Source organism: Dryobates pubescens, chromosome 23 (assembly GCF_014839835.1).
Source record: "Dryobates pubescens isolate bDryPub1 chromosome 23, bDryPub1.pri, whole genome shotgun sequence".
In the NCBI taxonomy this organism is placed as follows: Eukaryota; Metazoa; Chordata; class Aves; order Piciformes; family Picidae; genus Dryobates; species Dryobates pubescens.
In genome coordinates this window covers 14,284,232-14,301,881 of record NC_071634.1, presented here as the reverse complement: position 1 = coordinate 14,301,881, position 17,650 = coordinate 14,284,232, and the positions used below count along the sequence as shown (strand labels likewise).

Genomic DNA, 17,650 nt, shown 5'->3' with positions numbered 1-17,650 from the left:
AGTTGTACTCAATGGTGCCATAGCTGTGATCTCCTGTTTGGGTGTGTTTCCAGCAGAGAGGCTGGGGTGGCAATGAGATGGTGTCTCTGATGGCTGTGAGCATAAGGGCATTTGAACACAGGGTCACTTGTGTTGTGTGTGGCTGTGTGCTCCTAGAAGGGGGAGACCTGTGCTGGAAAGGACAATCAATGCTGATTGTTTTCCCTGGTCAACTTGACTCTCATGTTTGATGCTTAGATCACAGCAAAAAAGAAAATCAGAAAGCCTTTTGCTCCCACCTGCAGACTATCATTACTCTTGCAATAAGATGAACAGGCTTTGATTTTGTCCCTGGAACACAAGTGCCTCTGCTTGTCCTGTGCCTTGGTTGATTTGTGCCTTTCTTTTGGCTCCCCAGTGGGTCTGTCTGTCTTCTGGCACTGTCTTACTTCACACTTCAAGGTGTGTGTAAGAGCTGCTGCAGCAGGGAATGAGGTGCTTGGGCTTGGCTGAGGTGCAGGGATCAGGGCTGTTATAAAACAGTGGCTTTCCAACACCTCTGGTGCTTCAGACACCCCCCTGCCCCTCATCCAGATGTGCTGATTCTGGCCCAGATGGCAGCTGTTTGGTTCTCTCCTCATTATACACCCAGGTGCTATGGGGAACGGCACCTGGAGTGTTCCAGGAGCACATTGTAACCACCCACTGCAGTTAGATGTTGGATTTCTGGTGGGTGGGAGGGCTTTGAAGGGGTCAGCACTAAGCCCTCAACCCACCCCATCTGTGTGTTAACAGCCAAGTGCTCTTAGGCCAGGCTGTCAGCTCGCCTTCCTAGATCTGCCCCGGGTACCAGGCACCACGTCCTGTCAGCTCAGGTAATTTATTGTGTCTCTTACTATCACTTTCCTCTTCTATTCTTATTTATAGAAATAACTTGGTTTTTTTTTTCCTCATTAATAAGTGTCACTTAATTTATTTGCTTTGCTTCTTAATAAAAGCCTAGTGTATTTTCAAGAGGTGGGACTGGCTGGGGGGAGGCAGGTTCAGGCAGCTCCTTGGCTTCTGAGCAGGCAGTGATGCCTCAATGGCTTCTTGCCCTACATCTGCCACAGATGGGTTTATTTATCCATCCTTTTTCGTTGTGTACAGTTTTAGCTCCTTCTGAGGGGGGGGGAAAGGGCAAAACCAAAAGAAATGTACCTTTTCCTCCTCCTTAGGAGACCCCTGCTGTCACCAAGTAACATCTGCTTCCCAGCAGAAGTCACCAAAGGGGGATTTCTTCTTGAAAGAGTGATAGATTTTTTTTCTCTCACATATTTTCCTCCCTGAACATGCCAACACAGCTCTGAAAGCAGGGTGTTTTTTGCCCTGTGCTTTCTGCTTGCTGGCAAACCTGTGCCCTTGCCTCAAGTGTGAGCATTGAGAGTGGAGCAAGAACAGCTTTTAAATAGATCAGTTGCAAACCTGCAAGTGTCAACCCCCCCCCCAAACCCAACAAAAACCACCAGAAAGAAAACACATTTCCAACTGCTCTTCAATTTTCAATTGAAATCACCAATAAACACCCTCCCCCTCCCCCCCCCAACATAATTTCAGCTCTCCCAACAGTTTTGAGTTTTTGTCTTAATAAACTGTTTTGGACAGAATAAATGCTAAATATATATATATATATATAAAATGGTGTTGTTGGGTTTTTTTGTTGTTTGGTTTGCTTTGGGTTTTTTTAATTGATTGATGATCCCTTCCTTATCATGGGTGAAAGCAGATAACAACTTCTTGTCTCTGGGCCAATTCCTGCAGAGATAGCACTACTTGCACAGTAGAAAACTTAATGCCTGGTTATCATGGGATGTTCAGGTTCGGGGCGCTGCTCCCAGAGAACAAAGATCTTTATCTGGAGGAGGATGTAGCTAAACCCTCCATGCAGCCCCTGCTCTGCCAGGCTTGATGCTTCAGCAAACAGAAGGTCCAAGGGGAGGTTCCCCGTGTCCACTGCAAACACAGAAGCAGTCCTGTCCCAGGTTCAGATTCCTGTTGGCTTGTTCAGAGACATGAAGGATGCTTTGAAATGTTGCTGGCTGGGCAATGACTCAAGCTCATGCTCTGTGTGAAACGCCCTGGTGTTCAGCACTGAAACCCTGGGAAAACAGAACACCTAATGCTGTTATTAAAATAATGGCCACTCTTCCTGCGAGGAGTACAGAGATGAAATTGACATGGGAGCCATATGGTAGTGTTGCTCAACTTCTGTCTGAGTTCTTCTATTTCCCTGGGATGAACTTCTCTACCCCTCACAGTCTGCTGCTGGGTTTGCTGGGACCAGACCCCAAACCCATAGACTCATAGAATGATTTGGGTTGGAAATGACTTTTAAAGGTGATTCAGTGCAACCTTCTGGGTGTCAGCAGGGACATCTCCCAACTAGAGCAGGTTGCTCAGAGCAGTGTCTGACCTGACCTGGAATGCTTCCAGGGATGGGGCATCTACCACGTCTCTGGGCATCTTGGGCCAGGGTCTCACCACTCTCACTGTACAACATTTCTTCCTTCTCTCCAGTCTAAATCAACTTGTGTTTAGTTTCAAACCTGTCACAGCAGGCCCTGCTACAAAGTCTGCCCTCAGCTTTCTTACTGCCCGTTTAATCACTGAAGGGCCACCAGAAGGTCTTCCCGCAGCCTTCTCTTCTCCAGGCTGAACAACCCCAACTCTCTCAGCCTGGCCTCACAGCAGAGGGCTTCCAACCCTCCCAGCATTGCTGTGGTCTCCTGTAGCCCTGCTCCAACAGATCCCTCTCTGTGCTGTGTCGGGAATCCAGAGCTGGTTCCAGCACTGCAGGTGGGGTCTCGGCAGAGACAGCAGAGGAGCAGAATCCTCTCCCTTCCCTGCCGGCAGATGGGAATGGTGTCCCAAGCAGTTTGTCCCTTGCCACGGGGAGGTGTCCGGCTCTGCAGCCCTGCTCTGCAGGGGCTGCTGCCCTGCGCTCGCAGGCGGCAGGAGCCAGCAGCGTGTCCCCAGCACGCGCCGACAGTGACACCTAGTGACTCCAGCACCCCCAGCGCCCCGGGCACCGACCTGCCCGCCCGGCGCGCCCCGGCGCGCCGCAGCCGCCTGCTCCGCCGCCGCCTGCTCCGCCAAGAGCGGCGCCGAGCCCGCACGGGCGCTGGCAGCGCCGCCGTGAATTACCAAACGCAACTAAACCCCGGGTGGGTGCATTCCGGGCGTCTGCAGGCAGCCTGGCGGGAGGTAGCGGGGGCACAGGGGCTACAGCAAGTGGCTTTCCTGGGGGAAAATTGTGCCGGTGCTGGTCGCGCCGGGGCGGCTGGCGATGCCCCCTCGCCCTCTGAGAAGAAACCTTGCCTTCCTGCCTGACGAGAATATGAAAGCTATTCCTACCCCGGTTGAAAAATAACCATTACTACGGGAGAGGCAGCAAAACTCCTGCCCGAGTGCGGCTGTGGAAGCGCGCCGGCCCCGTTTCGGAGCTTTGGAACGGTGCTTTCGGAGGCTGGCGGTGGGCTGAGGGCAGGGAGAAGATGGCTGCCGGCCCCTGCCCGCCCCGGGGCTGAGCGGGATGATGGCGGGCACGGACCCCCGAGGAGGGGTCGGCGGCCATCTTCACGAGGGGCGGTGGGTGAAGAAGGCGGAGGAGGAGGAAGAGGAAGAGGCGCTGCCCGCCCCCGGCGGGTCAGAGCGGGGAAGTCGCCGCCCGAAGATGGCCGCCGCGGCGGGGGACGTGTGCGGCTCCGTCTCGGGGAGCCGCGCCGGGGCCGGGGCCGGAGCCGGCGCCGGGGCTGGGGCTGGGGCTGCGGCGGAGGCGCGGTTCATCAGCAGCGCCAAGGTGAGCCCGGCCGGTCCTCCCGCCACGGCGATCCCTCCCTTCCCTCACGCTGCGGTACGGCCAGATTTGGGGGGGAAGAGGGGATAAACCCCCGCAGCCTCCCCTCAAGCTGGGCGGAGGGGTGGGGTTCCCACAGCCCCCGGCTGGGTCGCGGCTTCGTTCGCTGACCCACGGCTCTCCGTCGGCAGGGGAAAGGCTTGTTCGCCACCAGGAACATCCGCAAAGGGGAAATCGTCTTCGTGGAGAGGCCGGTGGTGTCGTCCCAGTTCCTCTGGAACGCTCTGTACAACTACCGAGGTGAGCGGTGGTGGCACGTCCCCGTCACCAGCCCCGCCGGCGTGACTGCGGGGCCCTCAGGAGCGGGCTGGTGTTCAGCGAAAGGGTTTGGGCTTATCCCACACCTCCAGCAAGGTGGCCCTGCTGCCATCTCTGCCTCTCTGCTGAACGAGCGCTTGACAAAGAATTGGGGGTCCTTTGAGGGAAGTCTAGGGGAGATCCGGCTGTCTTCAACTAACTCCCTGGAAGGAGATTGGAGCATAGGACAAGAGGAAACGGCCTCAGGTTGCACCAGCAGAGGTTTAGGTTGGACATGAGGAACGATATCCTCGTGAAAAGGTTTGTCAAGCTCTGGACCACGCTGCCCAGAGCAGTGGTGGAGTCTCCATCCCTGGAGGGGTTTCAGAGCTGTGTAGATGTGGTGCTGAGGGACATGATTTAGTGGTGACCTGGCAGTGCTGGGTTAGTGGTTGGACTTGGTGATCTTAGAGGTCTTTCCAGCCAAAACAATTCTACAGTTCTGTGATTCCCTGGTGACTTCCATCAGCCACTCGGGAAAGCACCATGTGCTGCCATCATGCACCATCTCTTTCAGAGCCATGGTTTTTCAGTGGCATGGGTGCTAAGCCCAGTCACAACACCGCAGAGTACAGCCCACAAAGGTGCCAGCATTCTCTGGATGTGCCAGAACACAACAAGGGTTGTAAGGACAGGATTTTAAACTTTGTTGTCCTACCTGGACCCTGCTGTCTGCTGAGCTCCATCACAGGTCAGCGACATGGAGATGCTTGCCATCGTATGGCCCTCAAACACTTCTTCATGTTACGGGGCAGCACTTGAGGGCTGAGGGGGCCCCAGCTGCAGCCAAAATGTCTTTCCTGTGAAAGGGTCGGTACAAGACTGATGCCTTCAGCTCAGAGATGGTGTTGGCACCAGTTGTGCTGTCCTGCTCTTTTCTTACCGTGGTGTCTGTCTTGCCTGCCTGCAGCTTGCGATCACTGCCTGCGGGCTCTGGAGACGGCGGAGGAGAACGCCCAGCGGCTGCTGGGGAAGAGCTCGCTGGTGCTGCCTCACCCCGAGCAGTGCAGCATCCGGAAAGACCTGCACCAGCAGTGCCCACGCTGCCAGGTGAGGGGCTGCTGGGAGGAACTGTGGTCTTGTTGGGGGCACCGGCTCCTTTACCGCTTCTAGCCAGGCACTTGTGCTACCCCAGGATGGGTGTCTGCCTTTCCTTTCTGCGTCATGACGGCTGAAGAGCTGGGATGGTCAGGGAGGGGACACAGCTGTGCTTCAGACCCCTGTTCCTGCTGCCATAGCTAATGCTGGGCACTGTGCTCCTCGCTCTAGGTAACCTACTGCAGCGCTGAGTGCAGGCAGGCTGCTTTGGAGCAGTACCACCAGGTCCTTTGCCTTGGCCCATCCCGTGATGACCCCACGCACCCCCTTAACAAGCTGCAGGAGGCATGGAGGTAGGGGACAGTTTTCTTGCTCCACTGGCAGAGCAGGTGGCTCTCCTGGGCTGGGTGACACTGTGGGACCAGGGCTGAGGACTATCCTTGCCTTGCATCCATGCATGGGGTGGCTGAAGGGTGCTGGTAGCTGTGGGACACTGCTCAGCTCTATCCACTGGTTGAGCAGCAGGTGAATTTATGTTGGCTGCATGAGGATTTGGGCTGAAGAGTTGTTAGCTTTTTCCCAGTAAAGAGTTACAAAGCACTGAGCAGCACAGATCTCCAGCCTCTGGGACATCCTTCTCATGGCACCCCTGTGGGTACATAAACTGCTGTCCCTGTTTGCTGGTGAACACAATGGGCACAGAGGTTAGAAGTGACATTCTTAACCCAAAGCTGGTCAAAGACCCCAGCTCTTGCTGCAGTCCTGGGCTGTGGAGGGGATCCAGGCTCTAGCTCAGCAGTGTGAGGGGATAATTTGTACAGTTAGAGCAGACAGGTGCAGGCTTCTCACCCCAAGTGGTGCTAGATCCCTGCAGCAGCCTTTCCCTGCAGTGATGCTGGTGGCTCTTTGTGTGGCAGATCAGGGCAGGCCTGCCTCTGTGTCTCTTCAGCTTTTTATTTCCATACTAGCACCCATATCATCTTTTCTCCTTCATTTTTGTCCTACAGAAATATGCATTATCCACCAGAGACTTCCAGCATCATGTTGATGGCCCGGATGGTTGCCACTGTCAGACAGGTACATCTGCTCTTTGTGGTTGTTATTCCCAAGGACTCTTTTCTTTGGACTGGCAGAGTCCTTCTTAAATAGATTTGGACATTAAGTAGTCCCTGATCATGGAGGCAGCAGGCAACAAATGAGGTTCCTATGTCCTGAGCCAAGCACATCTTTTTGTCTTTACCAAAATAGCCAGAATTGAATCTTTTTGTCTGGCTCTGTTCCTTTGGCCTGGCTTTCCAAGAGTTATTCTGACAACAAACTGCCACCATACAACTGTTTCTGATGGTTGTTAATAGCAGGCTGGATAGCTCTGAGCTCAGCAGGGCTTGTCCTATCCTCGCCTCTCCTGGCTGGGGAGGTCAGTGCAGTGCTTCTGTTTCATTCTTTTGTCAGGCTAAAGACAAGGAATGGTGGATCAAGACCTTCTCCCAGTTCTGCAATAAGACAGCAAATGAGGAGGAGGAGATTGTGCACAAACTGCTGGGGGATAAATTTAAGGTAAGAGCCTGGTAGTGGTTGGATGTGTTGACTCCCTGAATCTGCCCTTGTGCTGCTTGTGTCTGTGAGCCCATGTGTGCAAAGGCCCTGTTACAGCTGGGATGAGAGGCCCTGGAAATCCCAGGCTGAGACTGGGGGCACAAACACCCCCATTAGGGTCTGGATGGCCTGACAGAGAGGAGTGGGCTGCTTAGAGGGCTTTGGGCTTGTGATGCTTTAGTGGAACATGCTGCTTGTTGCTGTGGTGGAGATGCTTCTGCTATGGGATGGGGCAGGGTGATACTTAACTGCTGAATAGGTGGCTTTTGCTGCTAAAATGAGTGGCTTTCACAGCTGTGAGGACAGCAGCCTCCAGCCTTGCAGGAAAGGATGAGGAGCCTGACCCCTGAGCCTATGCTGGGCTCGGCCATCAGCCTGGGTCCCAGTGGCACCTCCCCACTCTGATGGTGTTGCCATGTCCTGCCAGGGCCAGCTGGAGCTGCTGCGGTTGCTCTTCACGGAAGCCCTTTATGATGAACACCTCAGCAGGGTGAGTTGAGCTGTCTCCTGACTAGACCAGGAGCATGGGGGGACCCTCCAGTTGGGCCCAGCCCCGCTGGGTCATGTCTGTCCTGAAGGCTAGTGCTTCCCCTGGGACTCTACCCTTTCCATGCTTCCCCCAAGGCTCCCTGTGGGATCTCGGGCACTTGCAGAGCTGGGTGCTGCCGCAGGCTGGCCTGGGCTCAGCTGGCTTTCTCATCTCCCTTCTGCAGTGGTTCACTCCAGAAGGCTTTCGATCCCTCTTTGCCCTTGTTGGGACCAATGGCCAAGGCATAGGAACAAGGTAATGGGACTTCCTGGGTGCTCCTTGTAGAGCAGCAGGGACTTGGCACGGAGGGGATGTACCATCTGTAAATCCACACTGGCCTGGGTGATGGCTGGGTTCGGGCGTAAGAGAGGGGGATGGAGATGCAGACTTTAAAGCAGTCTTTCATCTTGGCTGTGTCCAACCCTTTCATGTCCCTCTGCCAGACCTTGGCTACTGGGAGCTGTTGAGGTTCACCCTTGGGTGCGCGCTGTGCCGGTCGCACCGTGCGGCGCCGGGGCTGTAACGGTGTCCCCTGCCTCCCGACAGCTCTCTGAGCCAGTGGGTGCACGCCTGCGACGCGCTGGAGCTGCCCCTGCTGCAGCGGGAGGAGCTGGACGCCTTCATCGACCAGCTCTACAAGGACATTGAGAAGGGTGAGGCTGTGGGCAGCGTCCTGCGGTGCTGCTTGTAGGACCTGGTGGAGTATCTGCTGCTGGAGGCTTCTCAGGAGTCAGGGCCTGGGAGGGGTTCCTGCAAGGGAATGGCAGATCGCAGTTCCCCTTGTCTGTGACAGCCATGCGTTCTGCCCTTGCCTTGCTACATGGATAGGGAAGGTCCTGTGCAGACAAGTCTCATCTACACTAAAGGTTCAAAGACCTGTTTATTACTTTTTTGGCCGTGTGAGTACAGGAGCAGGCCAGAGAGCCTGGCAGTGAAGTATTTGTGCCCTCCATCCCTTTTCAGTGAAGAGGGAAGGGTGCTTTGGAAACTGCCCTCCAACACCCAGCCCCCAGGCAGCACTGTCTGGGTGCCTTTAGGGTTGATGGACATTCCCTTTAGGCTCACACTGAGCTGTGTGTGGGGAAGAGCCAGAACAGCCCATGCAAAGCTCTAACCTGCTTCTCTATGCTGCAGAGTCAGGGGAGTTCCTCAACTGCGAGGGATCAGGTCTCTACGTGCTCCAGAGCTGCTGTAAGTAGCAAAAGGAAAGGTAGTAGGGAAGATGGGGATGTCCTTGACTAGACCAGCTCACATCTTCCTAAAGGCTCTGGAGAAAGGGGCTTGTGCTTACAATCCATAGGTGGGGTGGGATGGGTGCTGCCCTGGAGCTTGTCTGCCCTCTCGGCATCTGGCGTCTCCCCTCGCTATGCAATGGTCAGTCCTGGCTGGAATGGACTCAGATGTGATACAGGCTCTGGAAGCCATGTGCACAGAAAAGGAACTGCCTCAAGCCTTGTTTGAGCAAAACAAGAGTTGAGCAAACCGTGAAGTGGGGAAGCCTTTCTTGGCCAGGCCATGGTGATGTAGGAGGGGATGTCCCACCACACGCCATGTGGGAGCCCTCTGCCTCCTTCCGTCAGCATGTGGAGGCAGAGACAGCGCTGTGCATTCCTACGGTCGTTCAGGACAGCTCACTCTCTCCAAGTGTATTTTCTGGCTCTGATGGAGAGCCCTAGCCCTGCACCCTACTACACCTGACCCTGTAGTTCCCAGTGTGAGTGGGCAGCCTCATGCTGGTGTCCCCTGGGCAGATAGGATGGCTGCAGCATTGTGCTGCCTTATCCTTAGCTAGTCCACATCCCGCCCACTTGATGGCACAGGCTCTCCTGTGCCCAGGCCATGCAGAAGGGCAGGCACAGGCTCCAAAGGGATCCCCTTCCCTTTCTTCTGGAGACACCCTCACAGCTGCCTCCTGTCTTCCATGTAGGTAACCACAGCTGCATCCCCAATGCTGAGACATCCTTCCCAGAAAACAACTTCCTCCTGCATCTGACGGCTCTGGAGGACATTGAAGCAGGAGAGGTGAGACAGTGGGGATGAACCTGGGGTGGTGGTGTGCCTTGGCAGAGGGTTGCTGTGTCCCCTACATCCCCTGTGGGCCCCATCCCCATACCTCCCATGCCACACAGTATCCTGGCAGAGGACTTTACTCCTCACCCTGTGCAGGGGCTGCCAGACCCTGTTTCTGCTTGGCTCTGTCCATGTACAAATGGTGCTGCTTTGGGTTTGTGGAAGTGATTCTCACCTCAGAGCCCTTTCTCTTTGACAGGAAATCTGCATCAGCTACTTGGACTGCTGTCAGAGGGAGCGCAGCAGACACAGCCGCAACAAGATACTCAGGTAGGGGCTGCGTGGAGGCACTGGGGGCGATGCAGCAGCCCTGTGCACCCCCTCTGGCCTCTATCTCCACTGTGGGGCCCTGGTATGTGGCTGTGCACGGGCTGGTGTGCAAGTGTGTGCTGTGGCAGGGTGTGCAGGCAGCACATGGTGCTTTTGGGGTTTGTCCACGCTGCTGTGAGACTATGGAGGACTTGTCTGTGAGTGAGGCTGGAGCTCCATGCTCTCCCTTCTGGGTTGTAGCCCCAAGGACTGAGGATTTGGGCCCCTTCGCTCTGCACTTGGCTCCTGCAAACTGTTGCTGTTCTCACCCACCTTCCTTTTCCCTCTTCACCCTTCAAGGGTAGGGGTTCCTGCAGGTTATCAGCATCTCCATTTCCCATCACCACCAAAAGGCTGGGACATCCTCCTCTCCACCAAGACTATCTCCATCCCACCTGAGCTCAGCATGACTTGAACTCAAAAATTCCCTGGATTTAAAATACTGTCATAGAACACTGAGAGCAGGGAGGCCCTACAGAGCAATCTGGATAGGCTGGATTGGTGGCACAAGGCCAAGTGTTGGATCCATCTGGCTCTCTACAACTCCCTTAAAGGAGGCAGGGTCAGTCCCTTCTGCCAAGGAACAAGTGAGGGGACAAGAGGAAATGGCCTTGAATTGCAGGAGAGGTTTAGGCTGAACATGAAAAGTTTCTTCCCCAGAACTGCTGTCAAGCCCTGGTGCAGGCTGCCCAGGGCAGTGGTGGAATCCCCATCCCTGGAGGGCTTTCAAAGCCACATAGATGTGGTGCTGAGGGCCATGGTTTAGTGGTGACCTGGCAGTGCTGGGCTAAGGGTTGGACTTGATGATTGGACTCAACCTTAGAAGCTGGAGCCAAAACAATTCTGTGATTCTGTATTTAGCCCCTTCCTGGCTGCTCTGTCCCTGGCTCCCTGCCCAGCAGCAGTGTTGGGGTTGTGCCTGTCTCCATGCCATCACTCCCTCTCCTCCTTCCTTTCCTTCTTCCAGGGAGAACTACTTGTTTACCTGCTCGTGTCCCAAGTGCCTGGCGCAAGCTGACGATGCTGACGTGACGTCGGACGAGGAAGAGGAGGGTGAAGGGGAGACAGATGATGCTGAGCTGGAGGATGAGATGACTGATGTTTGATCCTGGCCCTGGGCAAAAGGAGAGGGAAGGGACTGGGGGGATCCTCCAAGAGGCAGCAGCTTTAAATTAATCGAAACAGGGTTGTGTTGTGGGGTCGGGTGGGAGGCCAGGTGCTGGTGGTGGGTATGGAGGTCCGGTGGAGCTGGGCAGCTGGAGCCAGAGGCAGCCCCTGCTCCCGCCTGGCCTCCTTGTGTGTGTGCGTGTGTCAGGCTGGGCCTGTCCTCCCTGTGAGGACAGGCTGTGAGCTGGTGGCCCCCTGCCACTTCCCACTCCCCACAGAGGGGCTGGCTGGTGCTTGCAGAGTTGGCTGGAGGAGAGCAGGGTCCAGCCAGCCCCTGGGACATCAGGATGGTCACCTCATGGTCACCCATGCGGCTGCTTCCCCGTGTCTGTGCCGGCCGTGGACACGGAGCAGCAGTTCCTTGCCTAGGGGGCTGAGGGGAACGTGTGTGCCTGTGTGTGTCTGTGTGTTCGTGCACCAGGGGTACTATTTAATGTCTATATAGCACTGTCTACACACTATCAGCTGGGGTCCTTCTGTATTCTCCATTCCATGCATTGGCTTGGTGAGCAGCAAGGGGCAAAGCAACTTTGTGGGTGGGCCAGAGACACTTTCTGGGTGACCTGGATGCCTGAATCCAACAGGAACAGTGGAGAACCTCCCTTCCACCTTGGCCCCATCCCTCAGGTGATGCAAAGCCCTGTGCAGCAGTTGCCAGGCTATTTGTGGAGGGGGAACAGGCAGGCTGTGGCTAGCCCAGAGCTGACACGGCTTACAGTGTTGTGTCAGCAAAGTCACCACCCAGCACCCAGAAGGTATTTTGGGTTTTGCAGAGAATGAGCCACCCTGCTGGGCTGCCTAGCTGTAGGCCACTTCAGGAAGGTGTGCCCAAGGAGGAGCCACCATGCCCAGGGACACACCAAGTTGCCCCACGTGGGGATGTCAGTGGCAGCTGAGTGTTGTCATCCGTCCCACCCCCACTGAAGTCACACCGCTGTCTGCAGTATCCCTGTCTGTGATCTGCACTGCTGGAGAGAGGTGACAGCTCCAAGTGATGGACAGACAGCAAGTTGGGGATGTGCCCAGGGTGTTTTCCTGCCCGTGTGGATTTTGGGGAGCTGTTTTCTGTTGAGCCCTGATAGCAGGACCATGGGCAACGCTGCAAATGGGCACCTCTGACACCACCATCACCACCAGCCCTGCACCCTGCTGCTTGGCCCCCAGCTGTCCCGGGGCCCCTTCTGTGTCTGTAATAAAGCAGGACTGGAGAGAAGCTGGGCTGTGTGCTTTGTAGTGATAAACTAGAGGGGGGTGAGTGCAGAGCTGACAGCTGTGATCCAGGGACTGGTCCCAGTGGGGACACACAGGTATGGTGAGGAGGGAATAAGATGCCCACTGATGTTTGGGCTGCATTCTCTGCTCTGCTTGGGCCACCTCTGAAGTCCTCAGCACAGCAGAGACAGGGAGCTGTGGGAGCAGGGCCAGAGGAGTGCACAAAAATGATCCAAGGGTGGAAGCCCTTTGGTGTGAGGCCAGGCTGAGAGAGTTGGGGTTGTTCAGCCCGGAGAAGACTGCAGGAGGCACCTTGGGAGCTTAACTGGGCAGAACATCCTTAGGGGGATGAGATTTGTCCCAGATGCTGTAAAAAAGGAGAAACTTCCCTTTCTCAAAAACTTGTTTGGACTTCATTAGCTGAGACAAAACCACACAGGTGTTGGGCAAACTCTGCTAGTACAGACCAAGCTGCATCTCACTCTCCCTCCCATCCCCACCTGATGCATCCATTCAACCCCACATCACTAAATAAGCAACACAATTTACTGGTGGCATTGTTAAAATGTTTCTCAGGGAAGCACTGGCCTGCTCTGGGCCATCACTTCCCTCCCAGAATGTCATCACAAAGGGTTCTCATTGTCAGGCTCAAGATTCCCACCACGGGTGCTGGTATTTGTCCTTTCAGCCACACGCCAGCGGCAGCAGAAAGATCTCCCTGTTGCTGGGATCTCCAGAGCACCTTGGGACTCTTTCCTCAAACCTGGTCCCTGGGACAAGCTCCTGGGATCCACCAAGAAGTCCTTGATCTGCTGCAGTCTCCCACTGCTACCAGAAGGTCCATGGAGGCTGCATCATTTCATATGTGGGGATGCTGGTGACGTTGACGGGGATGGAAATGACAGCCCAGGGGAGCCCATGTTGCTCCAGGGAGCGTCTGATCATGTACCTGGAAGAAGATGTGACAGGCACATGGGAGCCACATCAGTTGGTCAAGTGGAGCCCAGATGCAAGCAGAAACCACAAACCAGCTCAAATTGAAATTCTGTGAATTAGTTATGGCTTAATCCACTAAAAGTCTGGCTTGCCAAACCCAGATGGGGATGTGATGACCAGTGGGACCTCCCTGTCTGGTGGAGGCAAGGCTGTTGTCTGGCCCTTCCCATGGGATGTTCCATGCTTGGAAAGATGAAGAGCTGGAAAAGCTACAAATGTGCATCTGGACTCCTGCAAAGCCTTTGATTCAGTCCCTCATAGCATCCTTCTCTCTAAACTGGAGATGGATTTAACAGGTGGACTCTTGGGTAGATTATTTGGTTGGGTGGTTACAGCCAGAGCATAGTGATGGACAGCTCAACATCCAGATGGGGACTGGTGGCAAAGGGTGGCCCTCAGGGGTCCGTACTGGGACTAGTGCTGTTTAATATCTTCATCAGTGACACAGGCAATGGGATGGAGAGCACCCTCAGCAAGTTTTCAGGTGACACCAAGCTGACTAGATAGAAGGAAGAAATACTTCGAGGGTGGTGAGACCCTGGCCCAGACTGCCCAGGAATGTGATGGATGCTCCATCCCTGGCAACATTCCAGGTCAGATTGGATGAGGCTCTGTGCATGTTGCTCTGCTTGAACATGCCCTTGCAGTGGTCACAGGATCACAGGATGTTAGGGGTTGGAAGGGACCTCTGACAATCATCAAGTCCAACTTCCCTGCCAGAGAAGGACCATAGAATCTAGCACAGGTCACATAGGAACACATCCAGATGTGTCTTGAAAGCCTCCAGAGAAGGAGACTCCACAACCTCCCTGGGCAGCCTGTTGCAGTGCTCTGTGATCCTCACAGTGAAGAAGTTACCCTTCGTATTGAGGTGGAACTTCTGGGCTCCTCAATTTAAGAAGGACATTGAGACACTGGAATGTGTCCAGAAAAGGGCAAGGAGGCTGGTGAGAGGTCTCGAGCACAAGCCCTGTGAGGAGAGGCTGAGGGAGCTGGGGTTGTTTAGCCTGGAGGAGGCTCAGGGGAGACCTTCTTGCTGTCTACCACTACCTGAAGGGTAGGTGAGGGTTGGTCTCTTCTCCCAGGCACCCCGTGGCAGAGCAAGAGGACATAATCTCAAGCTACGCAAGGGAGAAGTTTAGGCTCAGGATGAGGAGAAAGTTCTTCCCAGAAAGAGTAACTGGAATGTGCTGCCCAGGGAGGTGGTGAGTCACCGTGTCACCGTGCCTGGAGGTGTTCAAAACAGGACTGGATGTGGCACTTGAAGCCATGGTTTAGTTGTCAGGAGGTGTTAGGGATTAGGTAATAGGTTGGACTTGATGATCCCCGAGGTCTTTTCCAAGCTGGTTGGCTCTATGCCGTTGTAGCATTCTGAGGCACGCGTGCTGGCCGAGGCACCTACCCGTCCCTGCCCAGCAGGAAGAGCGCGGGGATGTCGGCGGTGCGCCGGCTGCTGTCCTGGATCATCTCGATGTAGAAGCTGTCGTTGTCGTAGGCGTTGTCGGCGATGATCACCGCCCGCCCGCCGTGCTCCTGCACCACACGTGTCTTCGACAGGAACGAGCAGCCCCTGGGTGGGCCAGAAAGTCACAGATCCTTGATGGCCACCTTGGCAGATGGGAAACCTCCCGAGTACCACAGCTTGCCTGGAGATGCCCGGACCAGGGGACTGTCTTCCTGGCCCCGCGCCTCCCCCCAGACCCTGCTCCTCCTCTCCGAGTCTGTATTTTAGGCACAAGCTGCCCACACTGCCACTTTCTCCTAAGGAAAAATAAATAGGGGGGTTGCCAACCCTATTTATAGGGTGGTTTTTTTTCCCCAGCTAAAGATGGAACATGAAATGCTCTGGGGCAAGAGCATTCTGATGTTTTCCTCATATACCCACATGTCATATGTCACAGGAAGAAGCTGGAGGTGCTGGTAAAATGTGCCTATTACCCTGTCACCTTCTGCGCCACAGGCAGCTCCCCTCCCACTGAAGGGTCCCCCCTGGAAGAGCTCCCATGATACCAGACATACCCCCTCTCCACCAAGGCAATCTGGTCCTGGATGAAGACTCCATTATTTAGCTCTCCACAGGCTTCAGGGGGATCCGCTGGGACGAGGTGGATCTGGTCGTACCTTGTATTCTCCAAGGAGACAAGCAGAAGTGAGTGAGGGGGGATTGGGGCTACTTCCCATCCCCTGCCCCACCAGAGTCATCCCCACCGTCCCACTCCCTGCTCATCCCTGTGCAGAGTGTGCTTTTGGTGAGATTTAGGGCTTCCAGGCACAGGGACAGTGGCTGTCCCTTTCCAGGCCCTGAAGAGCCATCCCAACCCCACTCAACAGCTTTCTAGATCCAGCACTGCCAGGTCACCACTAAAGTATGTCCCTCAGCACCACACATACATCTTTTCAGACATGGTGACTCCACCACTGCCCTGGGCAGCCTGGTCCAGGCCTTGCAATCCTTTCAGGGAAGAATAGCATCTTCTTCTCTAGAGTATCATTTCCATTGCTCTAAAGACACTACAGAAAGCATCTTCTCCTCTGCTCCTCCATGTCCCATGTGGTTGTACCCATAAGGGACATCTGCTCCTGCACCCTCACCCCAACTCCATGTGTATTCAGGGAAAAGTCTTTCCTCTGCAGACCAGTTGGTTTATATCTGCTGTTCCCCATGACAGCCTGACCACCCCTCCTGGGCCATGTCTGTCTCTGCCTCAGCCCTTGGAGGTGGTAAGAGTGGGGCACGTGCTCCTTGAACACAGACAGGGCGAAACTCCTTCCCAAAGCCTGCTGAGGCTGAAGGCAGGGACCATCACGTGCCTCCTACCAAAGGGCAGGCTCAGGGAAGAGAAATTACCTCCCTCTCACCAAAGGCTTTCAATCACAACGCACAAATGCTAGGCTGGAAGGAGCCAAAGGGATAAGTTGGGTGAATACTTACAAACACACCACCGAAGTCCTTGGCTGGAGTGGCAGTGAAGATGTAGCGAATGTCTCCAGGGCTCAGCACTTGGAAATACAAGTACTCATGGATGCGTAAACCTGGGTGTGCAGGGAGAGAAGGGAGAGGTAGAAAAAACAGGGGAAATTCCTGAAAACATGGGAAAATACACAGCTACCACCCCTGAACTGCACCACGCCAAAGGGAACGTGCCCTTTGGCAACAGCAGCTCCTGGATGGGCCTTGGGGAGAAGGACCCAAAATGGGTCCAGCTTGGGGTGCTGCGAGGGGAGATGCTCCAGCATTTGGGGGGAAGGCACCAAGATTGGGGTGCACAAAGGTTTCCCCATGTGAATGTGGGTGGGGGAAAAAAAGTCCCCTCCATTTCCCCATTCTCTGAATGCAGCTGGACCACAGAGGGGATAGGGGTGACATCCCTGGATCCAAAGGGCACAGAGGGGAAATGTGCTTGGATTGAAGCACCCTGAAAAGAAATGCAGCTGGGATGGGGTGTAGGAGGGGAAACAGAGGAAGGCTGGGGTGTAGGAGAAATGCAGTTGGACTGGGGTGTAGGAGGAGAAAGGGAGTAGGGCTGGGGTGTAGGAGGGGAAATGGAGTAGGGCTGGGGTGTAGGAGGAGAAATGCAGCTGGACTGGGGTGTAGGAGGGGAAGTGCGCCTGGATTGCGGTGAAGAGAGAGGAAATGCAATGGGGCTGGGTGCAAAAAGGGGAAACGCAGCTGGATTGGGGTGCAGAGAGAAAAATGCTATGGAGGTGGGTTGCAGTCATGGGAAATGCACCTAGATCGGGGTGCAGTTGACGAAATGCACTCAGAATGAGATACTGGATGGGGAAAATTGCAATTAGGTCAGGGTGCACCGAGGGAAATGCTCTCGGACTGGGATGCAGGAGGGGAAATGCAATGGAGCTTGAGTGCGGGGATAGGAAATACACGCATGGCGAAATGCAATGGAATTGGGGTGCGGCGATGGGAAGTGCACCCAGACTGGGGTGCTGGATAGGGAAATGCAGTGGGGCTGGGGTTCAGTGATATGCAGCAGGGCTGGGGGACGGGAGGGGAAGTGCAAGCGGATCGAGCGGTGCAGCGAGGGAAAAGGCAGCCGGCCCGGGGTGCAGGGCGGGGAAAAGCAGCCGGGCGACGAGGGGCGGGGTACAGGGTGGCGGGACCGGGCAGCAGCTGGCACTCACCGCGGGCCGGGCAGGAGCAGAGGCAGAGGCAGAGCCAGAGCGAGCGGCGGAGCATGGCTGCGCCCGGCACCGCCAGGCGCTCCGCCCCCATCCCACGCCCATTGGCGGAGCCTCCACATTACGCCTTTCTATTGGCTGACACAGCCATCAATCTCCAGAAAAAAAGGGGGAGGGCAGGAGCTTAGGCCTGTGCAGCCCCGAGAGGCGGTGATGGCTTCCTTGGTCCGTGTCACCTCGGTGTCCCCTCACTGGCCCCATCAACTAAAGCTCCATTCGCCAACCCTCCTTTCTCCGGACCGCTCCTCCCCTGGCAAACACTGAGCCGGCTTCTCCTCCCTGCCTCTCTATGGCAGCTGGGGGAGGAGCGACACCTCGCTGTTGCCGCTCTGCCCGCCCGTACCATAGAGCGCAGCCGGAAGCGG

At 55.4% G+C, this 17,650-nt stretch overlaps 2 protein-coding genes across 2 annotated transcripts; one reads left to right on the top strand and one right to left on the bottom strand.

The window, feature by feature from the left end:
• The first annotated feature begins 3,370 nt into the window (after positions 1 to 3,370).
• On the top strand, positions 3,371 to 12,169 carry SMYD5 (SMYD family member 5). Its single transcript, XM_009909791.2, has 13 exons — positions 3,371 to 3,817; positions 4,006 to 4,114; positions 5,082 to 5,221; positions 5,441 to 5,562; positions 6,217 to 6,286; positions 6,662 to 6,766; positions 7,233 to 7,295; positions 7,519 to 7,589; positions 7,881 to 7,987; positions 8,469 to 8,525; positions 9,262 to 9,356; positions 9,604 to 9,674; positions 10,681 to 12,169. Exons 1-13 carry the CDS (start codon positions 3,551 to 3,553, stop codon positions 10,817 to 10,819), a joined length of 1,416 nt encoding a protein of 471 aa, XP_009908093.2. The 5' UTR covers positions 3,371 to 3,550; the 3' UTR covers positions 10,820 to 12,169.
• A 332-nt stretch (positions 12,170 to 12,501) lies between these two features.
• On the bottom strand, positions 12,502 to 17,340 carry PRADC1 (protease associated domain containing 1). Its single transcript, XM_054172137.1, has 5 exons — positions 17,229 to 17,340; positions 16,021 to 16,121; positions 15,108 to 15,217; positions 14,491 to 14,658; positions 12,502 to 13,041 (listed from the first exon to the last, which is right to left on the bottom strand). The coding sequence occupies exons 1-5, from the start codon at positions 17,317 to 17,319 to the stop codon at positions 12,921 to 12,923; spliced, it is 591 nt and encodes a 196-aa protein (XP_054028112.1). The 5' UTR covers positions 17,320 to 17,340; the 3' UTR covers positions 12,502 to 12,920.
• Positions 17,341 to 17,650: the final 310 nt, after the last annotated feature.